Consider the following 22,389-nt stretch of genomic DNA (forward strand, 5'->3'; position numbering starts at 1 on the left):
AGTAGAGATGGGGTTTCTCTATGGTGGTCAGGCTGGTCTCAAACTCCTGACCTCAGGTGATCCTCCCGCCTCGGCCTTCCAAAGTGCTGGGATTATAGGCGGGAGCCACCACACCCGCCTTTTTTTTTTTTTTTTTTTGGAGACATGATCTCTCCCCATTGCCCAGGCTGGAGTGTAATGGTGTGATTATAGCTCACTGCAGCCGCAAACTCCTGGGCTCAAGTGATCCTCCTACCTCATCCTGAGTAGCCAGGACTACAGGTGCCCCCCGCCTCATGCCCACCTAATGTTTTGATTGTTTTGTAGAAATGAGGTCTTGCTATGTTGCTGGTCTCAAACTCCTGGGCTCAAGTGATTCCCCTGCCTTGGCTTCCCAGATTGCTGGGATTACAGGTATGAGCCACCAAGCCCAGCCCTGACCTGATTAATAAAACCCAAGACACACGGAGGTGGGACCGCAACATGGGGAGCATCAAGTCCTTCACAAGGAAGGCAGAGGAATGAGGGGGCTGCACGCAGGGGCAAGAGAGGGCACCTGGTGCCTTGGTGCTGGGAGGAGCCCTGGCCAGGTGAACAGAGAGCAGCCCCAGGTCCCTTACTGACCCGGCTCTCCCATCCCACCCTGCCTCACTGTCGTGCCCAGCTACCACCCAGAAGCCTGGCAATACAAGGGCCAGTGTACGATGGCCAGCAGGACTTGTAGCCTGAGAAGATGGGCCCTGGAGAGCTGGGGTGGGGGCGTGGGATGTAGACCTCAACCTGGCTGAACCCGCAATGGCATCACACCGGGCCCCTCCCATCGCACCAGGCCCTGCCTGAGTCCTAGCAGCTCCCTGCACCCCCTGGAAAGAAGGGGCTCGTGGAGCAGATATCACATGTTGGAAAAATGATGTTAGGGTTTGGCAGCCCTTGGAAAGGCCCCGCCTGTACCCCTAGGGAGGCCCAGCATGAGCCCTCTGAAGTGACTGGCTAGGATGGCTCTGCTGTCACAGCTAAAGCAGGTTTACCTAGTACATAGTGTCGTGCCTGACAGTCCGAGGCCGGGGTGTGTCATACACACCCAGAGGGACCTTAGGAATCTTCTGGCCCACCTTTCACAGATGCATTTCAAGAGGGCGGACAGCTTGCCCAGGCCTGGGGGTCCAAGGCAGGGACAGGACGAGAAGGTTTCGGACCTCCCATTTCCCAGCCTGCGCGCTTCCCTTTGGCACACCAGTCGAGGAACACATCCGCTTGTCTTGCCTGTCTCTCCCCTTGGAGCTTTTTTGTTTTATTTCTGTGGAGATGAGTTGGGGGTGGTGAGCAGAGGATAAAGAAGGAAGGAGAGGTCGACACTGGTGTCCAGGCTGGAGCCTCCCATCCCACCTCCTCCCTGGACTCTTTCCACACCCCTCTTCCCGGAGCATTCTTTCCAGTTTCCTTTCCCACTATTAATAGTCAAGAGTCAATCCTAGGTCTGGAAATAGCCAGGAACAGAGGAAACAGGCCCTCCTTGAAGATTGAAGCAGCCTTCCCACCGCAGGGGAGCAGGCTGAAGTCCGTCTTCTCCTCCCACTGTCCGCCTGGCCCCTGGGGGAGCTGGCACTGTGCTAACTCATTCAACATAGGCTTCCGCATCAGCGGGAATGTCATGTCATTTCTACCCTGCTGTGATGTACTGGCCTTTGCAGCCCTGTCCATCACTCACCGGACTTTCACTCCATCCTCTTCATCTCAATACGTGTCATCATTCTTGGTGACTTTAGTACTCACTTGGGTAAACACTGAAATACCTTGGGCTCTGTTTCTCAACCTTTTCTCATCTCTCCTTCATTGGGGCATTCCCATTTCACCCCCTGAACTTTATCAGCCCCTCAAACTGTATCACCTCTGAAATCTTGGCATTTCCTCCTTGTATCACTGTCTCTCCACCTTCCAACTTATCTGCTCAAGTAAACCCACATCACAGTGCTTGAACTCAAGACGTAACAAAGTCCAGTAACCTTCCTCTTTGCCTATTAGCCCCTACCTGGCCTTATTTCTGTCTTTCTCCATCCTCTGTCAATAATCCACCATTAGAATCCCTACCTTGCAAAGATATTCCCAAATTCCTTGCACCCTCTCCTGCTGTCATACCTACCAAAACCCCATTCTCAGATATACCTTTGCCTCCATTTTTCTACACCAAGCAACTGAACATTGCTACAGTAAAATCTGGCTGATTGCATTAACTTTAAATTCATGATGCCATGCCTCAATTTGGCACCAAATACTACTTGACAATCATATTTTACTTCTTTAGCATGGTAGTTCTCAAAGTGTGGTCCTCTGGCCAGAAGCATCAGAATCTTTTGGGAACTTGTTAGAAATGCATATTTCATATCCCAGGCCTGCTGAATCAGGAACTCTGGGGCTGGATCCAGCCACTGGTGTTTTCACAAGGCCTCCGTGTGATTCTGATGTTTGCTGAAGATTGAGAACCTCTTTTCTAAGAGGTTCATGTTCCTATTTCCAACATGAGTATTTTACACTTTTCCCTCAAACACTCCCTCCTCCTTTTTTCTATCTATATCACTATAGCTGATTTCATCTAGACTTCATTGAGAAAATTAAAGCTGTCAAATGTAAATTCTTTCTACCACCAAAATACAGCTGTACTTACGACTGTATCCATTTTCTTCCCTCCTGTTTCAAAGATGGAAGTGTCGGCAGGGCGTGGTGGCTCACACCTGAAATCCCAGAACTTTGGGAGGCTGAGGCGGGTGGATCACTTGAGGTCAGAAGTTTGAGACCAGCCAACATGGTGAAACCCCATCTCTACTGTATATAAAATATACAAAAATTAGCTGGGTGGTGTGGGCGCTTGTAATCCCAGCTACTTGGGATGCTGAGGCTGGATAATTGCCTGAACCCAGGAGGGAGAGGTTGCGGTGAGCTGAGATTGCACCACTGCACTCCAGCCTGGGCAACAGAGCAAGACTCCCTCTCAAAAAAAAAAAAAAAAGTTTCTGACTATCCAATGAAGGCCAAGTCCTCTATGGGTGCTGAGCTGCCACAGGTATATCTCCTCTGCATCTTAAGGACCCTATGAGACGGTAGGAAGAGAACACATACACAAAGAAAGCAAGCATTCATACCAGCTCTAGCATCTTCTACCTTCGAAAACAAAACAGAAGTTTCTTCACTGTCCCAGCTCCCTCCAGCTGCTGCCGTATGTCTCTGATCCCCTAGCATTTGATAAAGAGTCGTCCCCACATGCAAACTCATTTTCCTACCATTCCTTCACTCTTCAGTCTGCCCGAGTCAGGCTTCCACCTGCCCTGTGCCCACTGAAACTGCACATGGTGGTTGCCAGCAACTTCTCTTTGCCAGTCTCATCATTCAGCACAGCCAGCCACTCCTTCCTTAAAACAAAACAAGAATCTAAAGCAGAAAATTCTGTTGCATCTCCCTGTTTCCCCTTAGAGATAACTAGTATCCTAAACTTAGTGTTAAATTCTCTGTAAAATTTTCGTAACATTTTCTGTTTCCCTAAAAACATTTAGTTTTGCTGATTTTTGTACCCTGTAAGTAGAACCATAGAAGTGTTCTTGTTCTTCCTTTTATTGTTTAGTATTATTCTTTAGATTAATGCTAATAGAGGTGGTTGTAGTCCACTCATTTTCAGTCCGGTATAGCATTCTCGGAGAATATACTATCACTTTATCCATACTACTGTCACCCGCACTGCCGACTGTACTCTACTATACTACTATCAACACTGCATTTTCTTGCTGCCTATATGGGGCCAATGTAAAACTATTCTTTTTTTTTTTTTTTTTTTTTTTTTTTTTTTTTTGAGACGGAGTCTCGCTCTGTCACCCAGGCTGGAGTGCAGTGGCCAGATCTCGGCTCACTGCAAGCTCCGCCTCCCGGGTTCACGCCATTCTCCTGCCTCAGCCTTCCGAGTAGCTGGGACTACAGGCGCTGCCACCTCGCCCGGCTAGTTTTTTGTATTTTTAGTAGAGACGGGGTTTAGTGTTAGCCAGGATGGTCTCGATCTCCTGACCTCGTGATCCGCCCGTCTCGGCCTCCCAAAGTGCTGGGATTACAGGCTTGAGCCACCGCGCCCGGCCGTAAAACTATTCTTTTTTTTTTTTTTTTTTTGAGACAGAGTCTGGCTCTGTCGCCCAGGCTGGAGTGCAGTGGCCGGATCTCAGCTCACTGCAAGCTCCACCTCCCGGGTTTACGCCATTCTCTCGCCTCAGCCTCCCGAGTAGCTGGGACTACAGGCGCCCGCCATCTCGCCCGGCTAATTTTTTGTATATTTTAGTAGAGACGGGGTTTCACCGTGTTAGCCAGGATGGTCTCGATCTCCTGACCTCGTGATCCGCCCGTCTCGGCCTCCCAAAGTGCTGGGATTACAGGCTTGAGCCACTGCGCCCGGCCAATAATGCCACACTCTTTTCCAAAGTGTTTCAACCTATTTACGCTACTATATATTCTTGCTACCCTTTCTTACTGACTTTAAAATGTTTGTCAATCTGATGAGTATGAAAAGAAAATTCTTTCTTATTTTGCATTTCCCTCATTACTAATATTCTCAGATGTTCTTAGGCTGTTTGTGCCATTTTTTTCTGAAAAATGCATGTTTAATTCTTTTATTTTTCTATTGGGCTGTTTTCTTAAGTATAGCTTTCTTAAGTATAGTTTTTGGGGCATATCTACAATTTTTTGGAATACCACTGTAAGGATGATTTATTTATTTAATCATTTATTTATCAGATTGGACTCGTGGATATTTATTTTATTCTTGGGGTTCCAATCCAATATTTCTTGATTCGTTGCTCAAATTGTTCCAGGTTTGGCCATTATGAGCTCTTTCCTGTTAACCCTCTTTCAGGTCTTTCAGGTTGAACTTGCCTTCCTCTTCTTTTTTTTTTTTTTTTTTTTTTTAGCACTTCTTTACTTTCTGACATTACAAGATGTTTCAGGCTCATTTTGCATTTTCCCTGTATCAGCACTAGAATAAGCCCTTCTCCAAGGAGCCTTGGTTCATTTTTTTGTAGAATGGTATCAGAAACCAAATATGGACCCTGGGTGTACCCTATGCTACTGGTATGTCTCTGCTTCTAGATGCTCTGAATGGACAGAGCTGGGAAATAGACATTTGTTAACTACGTATTCATTTCCTCATCTGTCATCTATTTGTCTATTGAAACGTAAGTTCTGACTGACTGACATCCACTGTCTCTCATCAAGCATCGCAGGGCTAGCCTCCTCTCCACCTGTTTACTTACTTGTGACTTCTTTCTCCAACAGTTAGAAACCTGGCGTTTGTTATCTATAATTTGTTTAATTATTTGTTCAATCCTAGTATACATGTAAAGTAGGTTTGAAATCGACATGCCCATGTAAGAAACATTCTTATTACTTAAAATACACTGTTTATATGCCGTTCTTTTGTTACAGTATCTAGTTAAAACAAAACAAAACAACCCCCCCCCCAAAAAAAACTTCCAGAGTCGTTTAGGTCAACTCTTGTTCTCCACCCTCTTTAGCAAAGTTATGTTATACATTTTTTTTTTTTTTGAGACAGAGTTTAGCTATTGTCTCCCAGGTTGGAGTGCAGTGGCACGATCTCGGCTCACTGCAACTTCTGTCTCCCAGTTCAAGCAGTCCTGCCTCAGCCTCCTGAGTAGCTGGGATTACAGGCACGCACCACTGTGCCTGGCTAATTTTTGTATTTTATTTTATTTTATTTTATTTTTTGGTAGAGATGGAGTTTTGCCATGTTGGCCAGGCTGGTCTTGAACTTCTGACCTCAGGTGATCCGCCTGCCTCGGTCTCCCAAAGTGCTGGGATTACAGGTGTGAGCCACTGCGTCTGGCCATGTTATACCTTTAGAATATAGTTAAATTGATTTTCGTAGTCTCCATTACATCCTAGGATTTCCTGGACATCCGAGATGATTATTTTTCTAAATTGGCATTAAGTAGGCCGGACGCGGTGGCTCAAGCCTGTAATCCCAGCACTTTGGGAGGCCAAGACGGGCGGATCACGAGGTCAGGAGATCGAGACCATCCTGGCTAATACGGTGAAACCCTGTCTCTACTAAAAAATACAAAAAACTAGCTGGGCGACGAGGCGGGCGCCTGTAGTCCCAGCTACTCGGGAGGCTGTGGCAGGAGAATGGCGTAAACCCGGGAGGCGGAGCTTGAAGTGAGCTGAGATCCAGCCACTGCACTCCAGCCTGGGCGGCAGAGTGAGACTCTGTCTCAAAAAAATAAAAAATAAAAAAATAAAAAAAAGACATTAAGTAAAGTTAATTCTTGGAGTACACAAATCTTTGGGTTTCAAGAAATGCAGAGTCTTGTGGATTCTTGTGCATCACTCACTGTCCTAAAAATAACCTTGTATGGAGCTGAGGAGTCCGTTCCTCCCAGTTCTCTCAACCTCTGGTGTCCACTGATCTGTTTTCTTTCCCTATCATTTTGCCCTATCCATAAAATCAAAACGGAATCATGCTGTGCAGACTTTTGGCTTCCTTCACGTAGCAAAATGTATTTAAATCTTATATATGCTGTCACATGAATCACTAGTTTATTCCTTTTTATTGCTGAGTAGTCATCATATGGCTGTATAATATCCATTCACTTGCTGAAGAATATCCCGGTGATTCTCAGTTTTGGGTGATTGTAAATAAAACTGCTATAAACATTTGCATGTAGGTTTTTGTGTGACTATAGGTTTTCATTTTGTGTAGGTAAATAAGAGTGGAATTCCTGGGTCATATAATAATTGTTTGCTTCACTTCAAAAGAAACTGCTAAACCGTTTTCCAAATTATCTGTACTGTTGTGCATTCCGACCAGCCATGTAGGAGAGATCCTGTTGAGCGTTTGGGTTTGTCAGTTTGTTTGATTTTAGCTATTCCAATAGGTATGTAATGCTGCTGCACTGGAGCTTGAATTTGAATTTGCCTAATGACTAATGATGAGCATGTTTTCATATGCTTATTTGCCATCTGTATATCTTCTTTGGTAATTTTTCCTTGGAGATCTTTTGCCTGTTTTAAAATATTGGGTTTTTATCGTTGAGTTTTCCTTGTTTTCTATTTCTCTGTGTGTGTGTGTGTGTGTGTGTGTGTGCGCGTGTGCGCGCGCACGTTCCTATTGAACTCCGTAGGACTCACAGTACAATGTTCAATAGGAGTGGAAAGAGAGGACATCCTTGCTTTGTTCTCAAACTTCACAGCAAAGTGTTCAATCTCTTCCCATTAAGTATGATGTTAGCTGTAGGTTTATTTGCAGACATCACTAATTAGGTGAGGGAAGTTCCCTACTATTCCTGGTTTGCTGAAAGGTTTTGTTTTGTTTTAAATCATGAATGGATGTTAAATTTTGTTAGATGGGCCGGGCGTGGTGGCTCACGCCTATAATCCCAGCACTTTGGGAGGTCGAGGCAGGTGGATTTTCTGAGCTTAGGAGTTTGAGACCGGCCTGGGCAACACAGTGAAACCCCGTCTCTTCTAAAATACAAAAAAATTAGCTGGGCCTGGCAGCGTGCACCTGTAATCCCAGCCACTTGGGAAGCTGAGGCAGGAGAATTGCTTGAACGCGAGAGGCGGAGGTTGCAGTGAGCCGAGATCGCACCACTGCACTCCAGCCTGGGCGACCGAGTGAGGCTGTCTCTGTCTCAAAAAAAAAAAAAAAAAAAAAAATGATTTTTCTGCAAATATGAAGATGATCATATGGTTTTTCTTATTTTGCTTCTTAATGTGTTGAATTGCACTGATTGATTTTTCAAATACTGAACTGTCCATGATGAGCCTCACTTGGTCATGATGTCCTTTCTATGTAGTGCTAGATTTGATTAGTCATCAGGGAAATAAAAATTAAAAACACAATGAGATATACTACTTCATGCCCACTAAAATGGCAATAATGGAAAAGATGATAATTGTTGGCAAGGATCTGGAAAAACTGGACTCACAAAACAATTGCTGATTGACATGTAAAATGGGGCGGCCACTTTGGAAGATAGCTTGGCAGTCCCTCAAAATACTCAATAAAGAGTTACCACATGACCTAGCAATTCCGCTCCTAGGTATGTACCCAAGGGAAATGAAAACATGGTCACACAAAAACTTGTACACATAGCAGTATTATTCATAATAGCCCAAGGGTTAAAACAACCCAAATGGGCCGGGCACCTGTGGTCCCAGCTGCTCGGGAGGCTGAGGCAGGAGAATGGCATAAACCCGGGAGGCGGAGCTTGCAGTGAGCTGAGATCGGCCACTGCACTCCAGCCTGGGCAACAGAGCAGGACTCCGTCTCAAAAAAAAAAAAAAAAAAAAACCCCAAATATTCATCAGCTGATGAATGGATGAACAAAAATGGAAGCTCCATACTATGAAATATCATTTAGCAATACAAAGAAGTAAGGAACGGACACATGCTAGCATGGATGAACCAGGCAAACAAAAGTGAAAGAGAAAAGCTTGAAAACACATCAAAGTGAAAGAAGCCAGTCACAGAAGACCACATAGTGGTTGATCCCATTTACGTGAACTCTCCAGAATAGGTGAGTCCGTAGACAGAAGTAGATTGGTGGCTGCCTACTGTGTGGCTTTTCTTTTGCTGTGTCTTTAGTGTGAAGGTTTATGTTAATCAAGGCACAAGTTAGGCTGGGCTTACAATTTGTTGTTGCTGTGGATACCTTCGGTGCACCCAGGGCTGCAAAGTCTTCCAGTAATATCTCTGTGGTTCCTTGCTTGGCTGTAGCTCATCCTTGTTTGCTGCTCCTCAGATAGTCTGCCTTTTGCAGCTCCCCACAGCTGTATTCCACTGTTTTTATTTGAGATGCATCCTCACCATGTTGCCCAAGCTGGAGTTCAGTGGCACGATCTTGGCTTACTGCAACCTCCACCGCCCGGGTTCAAGCGATTCTCCCGTATCAGCCTTCTGAGTAGCTGGGACTACAGCACCAGCACGTGCCACCACGCCTGGCTAATTTTTTGTATTTTTAGTAGAGACAGGGTTTCACTGTGTTGGCCAGGCTGTTCTCGAACACCTGACCTCAGGTGATCTACCCGCCTTGGCCTCCCAAAGTTCTGGGATTACAGGCGTGAGCTACTGCGCCCTGCTGCTCCACTGTTATTTTTTACTTCACACTTGCTGGCCTTGTATAACAGGGGAGGGGACCATTTCCTGAGGTTCTGTTTAAGTCTCCCTCAGGCATTGGGAAGCTGAGCTTGAGAGTGTGGCCTTCACATTCCCACCTCTTACCTAGATGTTGCAGCTGGGTTTAGCTTCAGGAGTAAGGAGCTGTTTTATTTTTCCTGTTCTCTTCCCTGGCTGTGGGAGGTTTCCGCCAGTGCCCTCAGGCCAGAGATTTTGTTGACCTCCACCTGAAAGGCTTTTTTCCTGCCCTATAGGGATGTGGAGGGTATGGAGTTTCAGCACCAGCTATTTCTTTCCCCAGCCAGCCCCACCCACAAGGGGTTGCTTTTTCAAGGCTTCCTGTGAACACCTGATGGGGTTCCTAGGCGTAAAGTGCCCTGTGTTGTGGACCTTACAAGCCTACAGCTCATCGGGCTTCACCTTTTCATACTAACCTATCCACAGCTTTTAGAAACTCATTTAAAATTTGTCTTTAATCAGCTGGGTGCGGTGGCTCACGTCTGTAATCCAGCGCTTTGGGATCAGCACAAGGTGGGTGGATCACGAGGTCAGGAGTTCGAGACCAGCCTGACCAACATGGTGAAACCCCTTCTCTACTAAAAATACAACTGAGCATGGTGGTACGTGCCTATACGCCCAGCTGCTCAGGAGGCTGAGGCCGGAGAATCACTTGAACCTTGGAGGCAGAGGTTGCAGTGAGCCGAGATCATACCACTGCACTCCAGCCTGGGTGACAGAGCGAGACTCCATCTCAAAAAATAAAAATTGGCCTTAATCTTCTTACTGAACTTTGCCCATGTCCCAGGTAAGGCAAGTGCTCTGGTCTGGTTGCTCCCTGCAGTTGTCCATCTGTCTCCACTTTTTAGGGTTGTTTTCTTCATGACCTCAGGGCTCAAGAAAAGTCATAACTTTTTGGCTTTTCAACTTTTTTTTTTCTTTTCCCCTTTTTTTTTTTGAGACGGAGTCTTTTTTTTGAGATGCAGTCACCCAGGCTAGAGTGCAGTGGCACAATCTCAGCTCAGTGTAGCCTCTGCCTCCTGGGTTCAAGTGATTCTCCTGCCTCAGCCTACTGAGTAGCTGGGATTACAGGCGCCCGCCACCATGCCTGGCTAATTTTTGTATTTTTGGTAGAGATGGGGTTTCACCATATTGGCCAGGCTAACCTCGAACTCCTGACCTCAAGTGATCCACCCGCCTCAGCTTCCCAAAGTGCTGGGATTACACGTGTAAGCCACCATGTCCAGCCTCTCAGCTTTCTTCTTGTAGTCAGAGTAGGAACAAAGTTCTTTCTAGTCTGCTCTCATTAGCGGAAACTGGAAAGTCCTATTGTTTCTTTTGATGAACACAAATTCTTTTTTTTTTTTTTTTTTTTTTTTAGACGGAGTTTGCCTCTGTCGCCCAGGCTGGAGTGCAGTGGTGCAATCTCGGCTCACTGCAAGCTCCGCCTCCCGGGTTTACGCCATTCTCCTGCCTCAGCCTCCCGAGTAGCTGGGACTACAGGCACCCGCCATCTCGCCCGGCTAGTTTTTTTTGTATTTTTTAGTAGAGACGGAGTTTCACCATGTAGGCCAGGATGGTCTCGATCTCCTGACCTCATGATCCACCCATCTCGGCCTCCCAAAGTGCTGGGATTACAGGCTTGAGCCACCGCGCCTGGCCGATGAACACAAATTCTTAACTTTGATGCTAAATGTATCAGTCTTTTTCTTTGGTTTGTGCTTTTCTTTTTTTTTTTTTTTTTTGAGACGGAGTCTCACTCTGTCGCCCAGGCTGGAGTGCAGTGGCCGGATCTCAGATCACTGCAAGCTCTGCCTCCCAGGTTCACGCCATTCTCCTGCCTCAGCCTCCCGAGTAGCTGGGACTACAGGCGCCTGCCACCTCGCCCGGCTAGTTTTTTGTATTTTTTAGTAGAGACGGGGTTTCACCATGTTAGCCAGGATGGTCTTGATCTCCTGACCTTGTGATCCGCCCGTCTCGGCCTCCCAAAGTGCTGGGATTACAGGCTTGAGCCACCGCGCCCGGCCTGCCGGTTTGTGCTTTTCATGTTTTGTGGATGGACAATTGTATATGAAACAATTCCTTTTACAGACACATATTAGAGACGAACAGACTGTGCTACAGAAAGTTCATGTAAGGCCAGAATGATTTGATCTATGCATCCTGTTTTGCAGTTTCTTTATGATAAAAGTAACTATTCAATTTCTTTTTTTTCCCCTTTTTTGTGGTTTTATAACTTTATTTGATGTACTCGACAGTCAGCAGTTATTTCTCATCCACATTGACTGTCTATAGATTTTTGAAAGTGGTAACAGGCATGTGGGTAACCAAAGTATGGCGCTTGTTTGGTGGATCTTCATCCTGTTTCCTGGACAACCGCACAGGGATAGATAAGTATGGGACATTCTTTATTCCTTTGGCCCAGACAGATTTGATGAGCCTGGTATCCATGCGCACATCTGGAGTTCCCATCTCCTTCATGGCAAATTTCTGGATCTCTGGGAGTACCTGAGGGGCATGCTGCTTGAAGCCCACTCCAGGATGCTCTTGGGATTGTTGATGGTACATTCTCGGTCACCACCTCCGTTGATGGTAGAATGACCTTTCTTCTCACCACCCTTCTTCGCAGGAGCCTTTTTTTTTTTTTTTTTTTTGGAGACGGAGTCTCGCTCTGTCGCCCAGGCTGGAGTGCAGTGGCCAGATCTCAGCTCACTGCAAGCTCCGCCTCCCGGGTTTACGCCATTCTCCTGTCTCAGCCTCCTGAGTAACTGGGACTACAGGCGCCTGCCACATCGCCCGGCTAGTTTTTTTGTATTTTTTCAGTAGAGACGGGGTTTCACCGTGTTAGCCAGGATGGTCTCGATCTCCTGACCTTGTGATCCACCTGTCTCGGCCTCCCAAAGTGCTGGGATTATAGGCTTGAGCCACCGCGCCCGGCCTTGCAGGAGCCATTTTACCGCACCCAAGTTGGAAAGGCCCAATTTCTTTATGATTATAGGATAAATGATTATTTCCATTTTCCTTGAGTCACTCTGGTAAGCTTTCCCTTTTCCCAAGAAATTTGTGGCAGGGCACAGTGTCTCATATCTGTCATCTCAGCACTTTGGGAGGCCGAGGCAGATGGATCCCTTGAGCCCAGGAATTTGAGACCAGCCTGGGCAACATGGTGAAACCCTCTCTCTACAAAAAATACAAAAATTTTAGCGGGGTGTGGTGGTACATGTCTGTAGTCCCAGCTACCCAGGAGGCTGAAGTAGGAGGATTGCTTGACCCCAGGAAGTTGTAATGAGCCAAGATCACACCACTGCACTCCAGCCTGTAGGACAGAGTGTGACCCTGTCTCAAAAAAGAGAAAGAAATTTGTCTATCTCATCTGCTTCAAATTTGTAAGTATTTGCCCATAAGGTATTATGCTTTAAATATCTATTATTATTTTTGTACCTCACATTGTTTACTTATGCCTTTGGATTTTTTTTCCCTTTTGATCAACTTCTCCAAAGACTTTTTGGTACTTTATTAGCCCGTTTAAAAAAACCAATTTTTGATTTTGATATTCGCTATTGTATTTTGGTTTCTATTTCTTTGGTTGTTCTTTCATTCTTCCATTTTTTTTCTTTAGGTTTGTTTTGTGGCTTTCCATTGTCACATTGAAGGTGGTAGATAGAGGACCAGGCCTGGGTTGGTCCTAAAGGAGGACAATGGAAATTGCAGCGCAGCTCACACCCTCAGAATGCCTATTCCTGCCCCCACCCATACCTAAAGGTCTCTAAGAGAATTAGTTCCCCGGGATCAGCTGAATGAGGAGTGAAAACGCCAAGCCTGGTTTTCTATGATTGGGGTAATATGCTAGTACCAGCCAAAAGGGGATGGTGACAGGAGAAAAGCTCTATTTAGGGGGGATCCTGAAGGGTGGTGTAGAAACAAAATTCTCCCCCATGACCCGGACTTTAAAGAATACATTTCCTGGTCTTTTGTTTTTGAAGGAAAGGTCCACTGAGGCGAGGTTCTGAACAGATTCATCGGCAGGAGCTAATGATTGTTAAAGCAATGCTAGGGAACTCAGAAGGAACAGCAGTGGAGAATCAGTGTGACTCGGAACGTTAGGCAGGCATGTGGAGGGACCCGCAGGGCTAGTCTGGAGTGTGAGGATGTTTGGCTGGCTCTGGAGAAGGTTCTGGGTAATCAGATGGGCAAGATGCTCCCTTCTGCATATCAGTTTCTTTCTCCATCGCCTAATGATGGCGCTGTGGACCCGTGGCCAAGTGGCCGTGGTGGAGTGTGGCCCGTTCCGGACCTGCATGTACCCTCCAGGCTGCCACATTTCTGTCAGCAGCGCCGTTTCTGGACTCCCAGGATGCTTTATTCACCATCACAATTACCCCACAGACCATAGGCTTTACCAAGGAGCTCACTCTACAGCAGAATAAGTGGCCTGTTAAATTTAATCAGACTTAGTGTGAACCCTACATGTGGCTGAATAATGAAGCAGGAAGGAATATGGCTAGAACCCCGGGGATTCCCCATGGTGCCAGTCATAAAAGTAAATGGAAAGACCTCTTACGGACAGCATCCTTAAACACTCTCATCCCCAATAAAATCCAGTATCCAACACTAATGTTGCCAGTGGTGCGAACTACTGATGCTCAATGGTGGTAGAAGTGATGGCCTCAGCAGACCAGTTCAGGAGAAGAGGTCTTGAGCACTGTTTCTGACTTATGCTTGATTCTTTAGTCACCTCGAGTATTTTATTAGCCAACGCATTATCTTTTTTTTTTTTTTTTTTTTTGAGACGGAGTCTCGCTCTGTTGCCCGGGCTGGAGTGCAGTGGCCGGATCTCGGCTCACTGCAAGCTCCGCCTCCTGGGTTTACGCCAATTCTCCTGCCTTAGCCTCCCGAGTAGCTGGGACTACAGGCGACCGCCACCTCGCCCGGCTCATTTTTTGTATTTTTTTTAGTAGAGACGGGGTTTCACCATGTTAGCCAGGATGGTCTCGATCTCCTGACCTCGTGATCCGCCCGTCGCAGCCTCCCAAAGTGCTGGGATTACAGGCTTGAGCCACCGCGCCCAGCAATGCACTCTCTTTTTAACAGATTTACTTTCTCTTTAAAGCAGACAGAATTAATTTCTTTCTTTTTTTTTTTTTTTTTGAGACGGAGTCTCGCTCTGTCACCCAGGCTGGAGTGCAGTGGCCGGATCTCGGATCACCGCAAGCTCTGCCTCCCGGGTTTACGCCATTCTCCTGCCTCAGTCTCCCGAGTAGCTGGGACCACAGGCACCCGCCACCTCGCCTGGCTAGTTTTTTGTATTTTTTTAGTAGAGACGGGGTTTCACCTTGTTAGCCAGGATGGTCTCGATCTCCTGACCTTGTGATCCTCCCGTCTCGGCCTCCCAAAGTGCTGAGATTACAGGCTTGAGCCACCGCGCCCGGCCTAGAATTAATTTCTAATATTTGAAAGACTGCTGGTTTTTATACGAGGATGTAGGAGAGCAGATTAGAGAGCGAATGGCATTCCCCCCCAAAAAGACAGGTTCAGGTCCTAATCTCTGGTACCTGGTACCTGTGCAGGTGACCCTATCTAGAAATAGGGTCTTTGCAGATGCAATCAAGTTAAGATGAAGTCATACTGGATTGGGGGGCTCTAAATCCAACGACTCCTTATAAGAGGAGAGAGATGCGGCCGGGCCTGGTAGCTCACGCCTATAATCCCAGCCTGTAATCCCAGCACTTCAGGAGACCAAGCGAGGCAGATTGCCTGAAGTCAGGAATTCGAGACCAGCCTGGCTAACATGGTGAAACCACATCTCCATTAAAAATACAAAAATTACCGTGGCATGGTGGTGTGCACCTGTCGTCCCAGGTACTTGGGAGGCAGAGGCAGGAGAATTGCTTGAACCCACGAGGCGGAGGTTGCAGTGAGTGGAGATTGTGCCATTGCACTCCAGCCTGGGAGACAGAGACTCCATCTCACCAAAAAAAAAAAAAAAAAAAAGAGTTACACAAGGAGGAAGGTCATGTGTTGATGGAGCCAGAGATCACAGTGACACAGCTACAAGCCAAGGAGCAGCCAGGATTGCTGATAAGAAGCAGGAAAAGAGTCTTCCCTCTTACCTTTGGAGGGAGCTTAGCCCTGCCAGTTTCGGATGTCTAGCATCCAGAACCATGAGAGAATGTATTTATGTTGTCTGTAGCCACCTAGTTTGCAGTCATTTGTTAACGCAGCCATAGGAAAGAAATGCACGATTCATTCAGGGAACACTGAGTCTGTGAAAACATTGAGTTCTGGGACCTGGTTGAGTGGCTGTTTTCTCTATCATTGTGAATCAACACAGTTCCCAGTTTGCGGACCCTACACCTAAGAAGTCAGTGAGCTGCCCAACCATTCTGATCCGAAAGAGCACATAAGCTCTTAGCTGCTGCTCGAAATAGCCTTGGTTCGACCATTGTGATCACCACGCTGGTCTTGCTGCCCACTGTGGAAGCACACACACCTTTTTTCCTGGAAATGAAATTCTATTATTTTCTCTACACCAAGGAACCTGGTGTCCATCCCCACTGAAATCAGCAGCATTTCCTATTAACATACCTGACCAGTGAAGGACAGCCACAGAGTTCTCAGAACATGTGAATAGTCCTCTTAACAATATCCCAAATGTAATCAAATCCAAGCCACCATCAGTTATAAGATGCACTATTATTTTATGAACCACTTAGAAAAAAAGCCAGGCATGCTGGCTTGCACCTGTAATCCCAGCAATTTGGGAGGCTAAGGTAGGAGGATCACTTGAGCACAGGAGTTCACGACCAGCCTGGGCAACATAGGGAGATCCTGTCTCTACAAAATTTCTCTGGTGTCATAGTACACACCTGTGCTCCCAGCTACTTGGGAAGCTGAGGCAGAAGGATCACTTGAGCCCCGGAGTTTGAGCCCAGATCATGCCACTGCACTACAACCTAGGTGACAGAGCAAGACCCTGTCTCAAAAAAAAAGAAAAAGCACCACAGTCAAAGGCGTTATTTATAATACATTCTCATTTCAGAGACATGGAAAGATGTGAATCTGAGAAGTCACGAATTCTGTTGCTCAAAGCCTTGTAAAGGGAGTGTCATTTGAGTTCTCATGACACACCAGAGCATGAGTGAGCAGGACGGACATGATAAACATTCTGTCTTTCCAAGACTTTGCCTTTTTTTTTTTTTTCTGAGACAGAGTGTCACTCTGTCCCCCAGGCTGGAGTGCAGTGGTGCAATCTCCCGGGTTCAAGCAATTCTACTGCCTCAGCCTCCTGAGCAGCCAGGATTACAGGTGTGCACCAACACGCCTGGCTAATTTTTGTATTTTTAGTAGAGACAGGGTTTCACCATGTTGGCCCGGCTGGTCTTTGTTTTTTTTTGTTTTTTTCTGAGACGGAGTCTTGCTCTGCCGCCCAGGCTGGAGTGCAGTGGCCGGATCTCAGCTCACTGCAAGCTCCGCCTCCCGGGTTTTACGCCGTTCTCCTGCCTCAGCCTCCTGAGTAGCTGGGACTACAGGCGCCCGCCTCAACGCCCGGCTAGTTTTTTTGTATTTTTTAGTAGAGACGGGGTTTCACCATATTAGCCAGGATGGTCTCGATCTCCTGACCTCGTGATCCGCCCGTCTCGGCCTCCCAAAGTGCTGGGATTACAGGCTTGAGCCACCGCGCCCAGCCGGCCCGGCTGGTCTTGAACTCCTGACCTCGTGATTCGTCCAACTTGGCCTCCCAAATTGCTGGGATTACAGGCATGAACCACCGTGCCCAGCCAAGACTTTGCATTTCTTCCTGTGCATTGTTCCAGGGTATTTCTGACAACTCAGCTTTATTTAATGTGGATTTCCATTAAGTCCAGGTTTCAGCCATCCAACTAAGAAAGCGATGAGAACTACCTGTAGCTGCTGGAGTCAGTATATTGGATCCAAAATCTATGGTATGCGTACCCATAATTCAGCCTGATGTGAAATTATGATCATTCTCCTTTTGATACAGCACCCTTATGTTAAATATCCATAAGTATTTGCAAGTTTTTTTGTAGATATTTTTAGTGTGTGAGCCTTCTCCTAGGTCAGAGTCTGTGTTTTTCCTCCTGGGACATGCTGGAATCTGACTGTTGTTACAGGTTTGAAGGAAATAAAGAGTGGTGGGGATCATGATGAGATTTGGCTTTCGGTGCCAATGAGCTCAAGTGAGGTTATTGAGAATCTCACAGGAGAGCAGTGGTAGCGCTTCCTGGCAAGTGAATTCCATTGAAGATGGAGATTTATGGGTAGTCTGATTCATCTACACCCTCTCATGTCACCATTTAATTCTCTAAGTTGGCCAGGCACGGTGGCTCACGCCTGTAATCCCTGCACTTTGGGAGGCCTAGGTGGGCGGAGCATCTGAGGTCAGGAGTTCGAAACCAGCCTCGCTAACATGGTGAAACCCCATTTCTACTAAAAATACAAAAACTTAGTTGGGCATGGTGGCATGAGCTTGTAATTTCAGCTACTTGGGAGGCTGAGGCAGGAGAATTGCTTGAACCTGGGAGGCAGAGGTTGCAGTGAGCTGAGATTGCGCCATTGCACTCCAGCTTGGGCAACAAGAGTGAAACTCCATCTCAAAAAAAACAAATTCTCTAGGTTCTATTTTCACATAAGAGACTGGTGAGGTTACGAATTAAGTTAACACCGTGATTCGGCAACTCATGGAATCAAGCTTTTGGCCATCTCAGCCCTTCAGCTGCAAACAAAGAGACTCCTTGAATGTGTTCTTGGAAAGTCTCTGGTTTTCAGTCTGTGCTTTCATAGGAGGATTTAGGAATTTGAATTTGTTGTTCTCTTTAAACCAGTAGTTTTCACTGGCAGTGATTTTGTCTCCCTCAGGAGGCATTTGGGAATATCTGGAGACATTTTTTCGTGGTTACAACTGGAAAGGGACGTGCATGTGTATTACTTGCATCTAATAGATAGAGGCCAGGAATGTTGCTAAGCATTCTGTGTATAATGCATAGGACAACTTCCCGTAACAAGAAGTATCCAGTTCAAAATGCCAGTAGTTTGAGAGTTGAGAAATCCTGTTTTAAGCTGTTCACCATTGTAAGAAGCAACCATCCAGGGCTGGGTGCTGTGGCTCACACCTGTAATCCCAGCACTTTGGGAGGCCGAGGCTGGAGGATCACTTGAGCCTAGGAGTTTGAGACCAGCCTGGCCATTATAGCGAGATCTTGTCTCTACAAATTATAAAAAAAATTAGCTGGGTATGGTGGTGCGTGCTTGTGGTCTCAGCTACTCGGAGGCTGATGTGGGAGGACTGATTGAGCCCAGGAGGTCAAGGCTGTAGTGAGTCCTGATCGTGCCACTGTACTCCAGCCTGGGCAACACAGCAAGATCCTGTCTCACAAAAAAAACAAAACAAAACAAAAAAATCATCCCACATATTCCTTAATTCCCCAAATATGCTGATATAGTCCCTTTGCAATCTAGTATCTTGCCAGATGACACTATGATGCCATCAATAGTAAGAAACACTGTTATTTTATGAACTACTAAGAAGAAAAAATGCCTGTCAAACCCTCATTGCACCGCTTTTTTTTTTTCTTCTTTTTTTTGAGACCGGGTTTCACTCTGTCACCTAGGCTGGAGTGCAGTGGCATGATCTCAGCTCACTACAACCTGTGCCTCCCGGGTTCAAGTTACTCTCCTGCCTCAGCCTCCTGAGTCGCTGGGATTACAGGCACCTGCCACCACACCTGGCTAGTTTTTGTATTTTTAGTAGAGACGAAGTTTCACCATGTTGGTCAGGCTGGTGTCAAACTCCTGACCTTAGGTGATCCACCTGCCTTGGCCTCCCAAAGTGCTGGGATTATAGGCGTGAGCCACCGTGCCCAGCCTGTATTGCTTTTTAAAACAGATTTGGTGAGTGTGCCTTTCATACTCTGGCAGCAGCCACTGGGCCACACCAAAGCCACTTCCTGGGCACTTCACTTTAGATTAGAGGTGATAATGTCACTGCTTATCCTTGAGATGTCATGGGACACTTGCAAGTATTCGTTAATACTTGCAGAATTTTGACTGCCCTTTGTCCCCAATAAGGCCTGACAACCAATCCCTGAAGTCTTCCTGCCGGCAGCTACTCCTGATAAACATTTCTGCTTTTCAGTAGCAAAATGTATGTGTAAAAGATTTTGGATACTGTCCAGTGTATGGAGTAGCTGGGATTGCCCGAGGCCACAACATTCAGAGCTACTTTGAACATCACCCAAGCCAGGCTGTAGAACTGATCCAGGGAGGCCAGCGCTGCTTACCTATGCCAAGCACCAGGTGGCGCTGCGTCCCGGGATGAGTGCTTGGCCTGCTTGGCCTCACCTCCATGCATGATGTCACCACTCTTGCCTGCAGAGCCCCTCAAGGCTGGAACGAGACTGCTTATTCATGGTGGCACTGCCACCTGCTTATGCTCGTCCCAGGGGAGGCTGGCAAGGCAAACAGCTGGCATTTTCATAGAAGCATTGCCATAGGAGGCAGATTCTGCTGCCATCAAGTCTCATGGGGTGCAGAACTCCTAAATATAGAGAAATGGTATCGGTGTTGGCTGGCACGGAGAACGGGATGCAGCCAGCAGCCCCCTTCCCACCACTCCCTCTGCTCCAGACAGAAAACTAGGAATCAGCTTAGATTCTCTTCTTCCCTCACTTAGGACATCAGCAAGCAGTTGATCTCCAAAACAGTCTTTACGCTGTCTGCCTTTTGTCTCCAGTGTCAATAGCTTCCTGTGGCCAACGCTGTTCATTCCATCTGGATTACTGCAATTGCCTCCTAACTTCTCTTCCCTCTTCCACACGCTCTTCTTTCCAGTCTGCATTCCCCAAAGCAGCAGGAACAGGTTTCTCTGTAAGTCATCCTATAAAACTTCCTTGCTTTAATGCCTTCAGTGGCTTTTTTGCACCAAGGATAAATCTGGAATCTGCATTTTGGCCTCTGAGGAGGATGATCTTATGTCTCATTCTACTTAGGATATGATTTTTTTATTTTTATTTTTTTGAGACAGAGTCTCACTCTGTCGCCCAGGCTGGAGTGCAGTGACACCATCTCAGCTCACTGCAAGCTCCGCCTCCCGGGTTCAAGCGGTTCTCCTGCCTCAGGCTCCCAAGTAGCCGGGACTACAGGTGCTCGCCACCATGCTCGGCTGATTTATTTTGTATTTTTAGTAGAGACGGGGTTTCTCTTTATTGGCCAGACTGGTCTGTAACTCCTCACCTCAAGTGATCTGCCCGCCTCAGGCTCCCAAAGTGCTGGGATTACAGGCATGAGCCACCGCACCTGGCCGAATGTGATTTTAAGAGAGCCTTTTATTCTCAAAAATGTCTGGTTTGGACATTCAGTTGCTGTCACTGTCATAAGACCCTGTATTTCCTCAGCCCTGCGCCTGACCACTCCTCACCCAACTCCATTCCTGCTTGTCTTCTTTCAGCTCCTTTCCCTACTCGGGGGCTTTGCAGATTCTGTTCCTTCTGCCAGGGACACTTTTTCTCCCATTCTTCACAAAGCATTCTCCTCATTACCCTTCAGGGCTTAGCTTAACCGTCACTGCAGAGATGCCTTTCCTTCCCTCACTGGACATGGTCCCTCCCTGCTCGTCTCCGCATCGTTTCCTTCCTCACTTCCTCCGTGTGGTAAGCATATTTGACGGCGCTCTGTCCACGTGTTTAGTCTCTGCCTCCCCACAAGAGTGTAAGCGCCTCGAGGGTACGACTCTCTGTGTCGTGTTCACCATTGTGTCTCCACTGCCTGACACAAAACCCATTTCCTCAAGAAATGGCAGGTGAAGCCGCCATGCTGCATGCAGTCTGGGCACTCGGCCTTTCTTGGCACGGCTCACCTAGTACTGAAATAGTAATTTGTGTAATTTCAGTTTATCGTCAGTTTCTCCTAGATTTAACTTCCATGAGAACAGGGCCCATGTCTTTTTTTGCTTAAGCTCAGAACAAGGCCAGGGCAGTTCAGGAAGCATTAGTCTGTGGAATTTTCTGTGGGCCATGTGCCTGGTTGCCGGGGAGGAGGAGACAGGTGTTCCTGGCGGCTGGTTCTGGGGTAGCATATTGAGAAACTTAAGGAGGATGTGCGTGGGGCCGGACGGGGAGGGCAAGCTGTGCATGACAGCCTCCACGTGTGGTGGGCCTTGCTGGCCCGGCCTCCCCTTCAGCAGCATTTCGCTTTTCTGACCCTGCTGCACTCCAAGCTGCCCTCTTAGAGGTTTCTTGAACCTCAGAAAATTCGGGATTTACCAAAGACCCAGGCCTTCAGCAAGGCAGATGGCAGGGCTGCGAGCAAGACCTCTGAATCCTGGGGAAGAGCTGGAGAAGTGTGGTGAGGAAGCTGCTCAGCCCTAACTCCATTCTGTGTTGTCTTTGCAAACAGCAGCCCCGCCGACTAAGAACCCATCTAACACAGCAACACTGAAAACCACTGTCAGGCAAAACCTGGCTCCAACATCCAGTGTCACCACCGTGGCTACAGCTAGAGTCCAGCAGAGCACAGTCTCCGCTTCCAAGGCCATGGAAACCTCGGCCCCGACCAAGGCGAGCACCCTTGGTGTGTCCAGTTACTCACCAGGGACTACAGCCCAGGTTCCGCAAACCTCAGGCCCAGTCACCACTACCGTGGCTACAGGATGCTGCTCAGACAACGCTACTACCGCCATCAAGGGCCCTAGGAGCACGCAAGGTGCAGACGCCACTACAGTTGCAATCTCCACGACCACAGTGAAACCTGACACCACAAGCAGCCAGAATGGAGCAGAAAATACAACTAACTCTGGGGGTCAACGCAGCCACAGTGTGACCACAGACCTCACATCCACTAAGGCAGGACATCTGACGACCCTTCCCCCTACAAATCCAGTTAGCCCCTCACAACCCACTTCGACGCATCCTGTGGCCACCCCAACAAGCTCAGGACATGACCATCTTACGACAGCTTCAAGCAGTTCAAGCACTGTGGCTAGCCCTGGCCACACCTTCACAAGCCCAGGGATGACCACCACCCCACGTAAGTAATTGCCTGGCTTTCTTCAAGCACCAAGAAACTTTTCAGGGCCAGGCATGATGGCTTATGCCTGTAATCGCAGCACTTTGGGAGGCTGAGGCAGGTGGATCACCTGAGGTCAGAAGTTCAAGACCAGCCTGGCCAACATGGCGAAGCCCTGTCTCTACTAAAAATACAAACATTAGCTGGGTGTGGTGGTGGGCGCCTGTAAA

At 47.3% G+C, this 22,389-nt stretch overlaps 1 protein-coding gene across 2 annotated transcripts in view; it reads left to right on the forward strand.

Moving 5' to 3' along the window:
- Positions 1 to 22,389, forward strand: part of PODXL (podocalyxin like) — a 59,745-nt gene that overhangs the window by 26,442 nt on the left and 10,914 nt on the right. The window contains exon 2 of one of the 2 annotated variants that reach the window (XM_033194313.1): positions 21,551 to 22,180. In XM_033194313.1, coding sequence (XP_033050204.1) covers positions 21,551 to 22,180 — 630 coding nt within the window. The remainder of the gene's footprint in view (positions 1 to 21,550; positions 22,181 to 22,389) is intronic. The other variant, XM_033194314.1, reaches the window with a different exon arrangement.

Source organism: Trachypithecus francoisi, unplaced genomic scaffold (genome assembly GCF_009764315.1).
Source record: "Trachypithecus francoisi isolate TF-2019V2 unplaced genomic scaffold, Tfra_2.0 Lachesis_group4, whole genome shotgun sequence".
In the NCBI taxonomy this organism is placed as follows: domain Eukaryota; kingdom Metazoa; phylum Chordata; class Mammalia; order Primates; family Cercopithecidae; genus Trachypithecus; species Trachypithecus francoisi.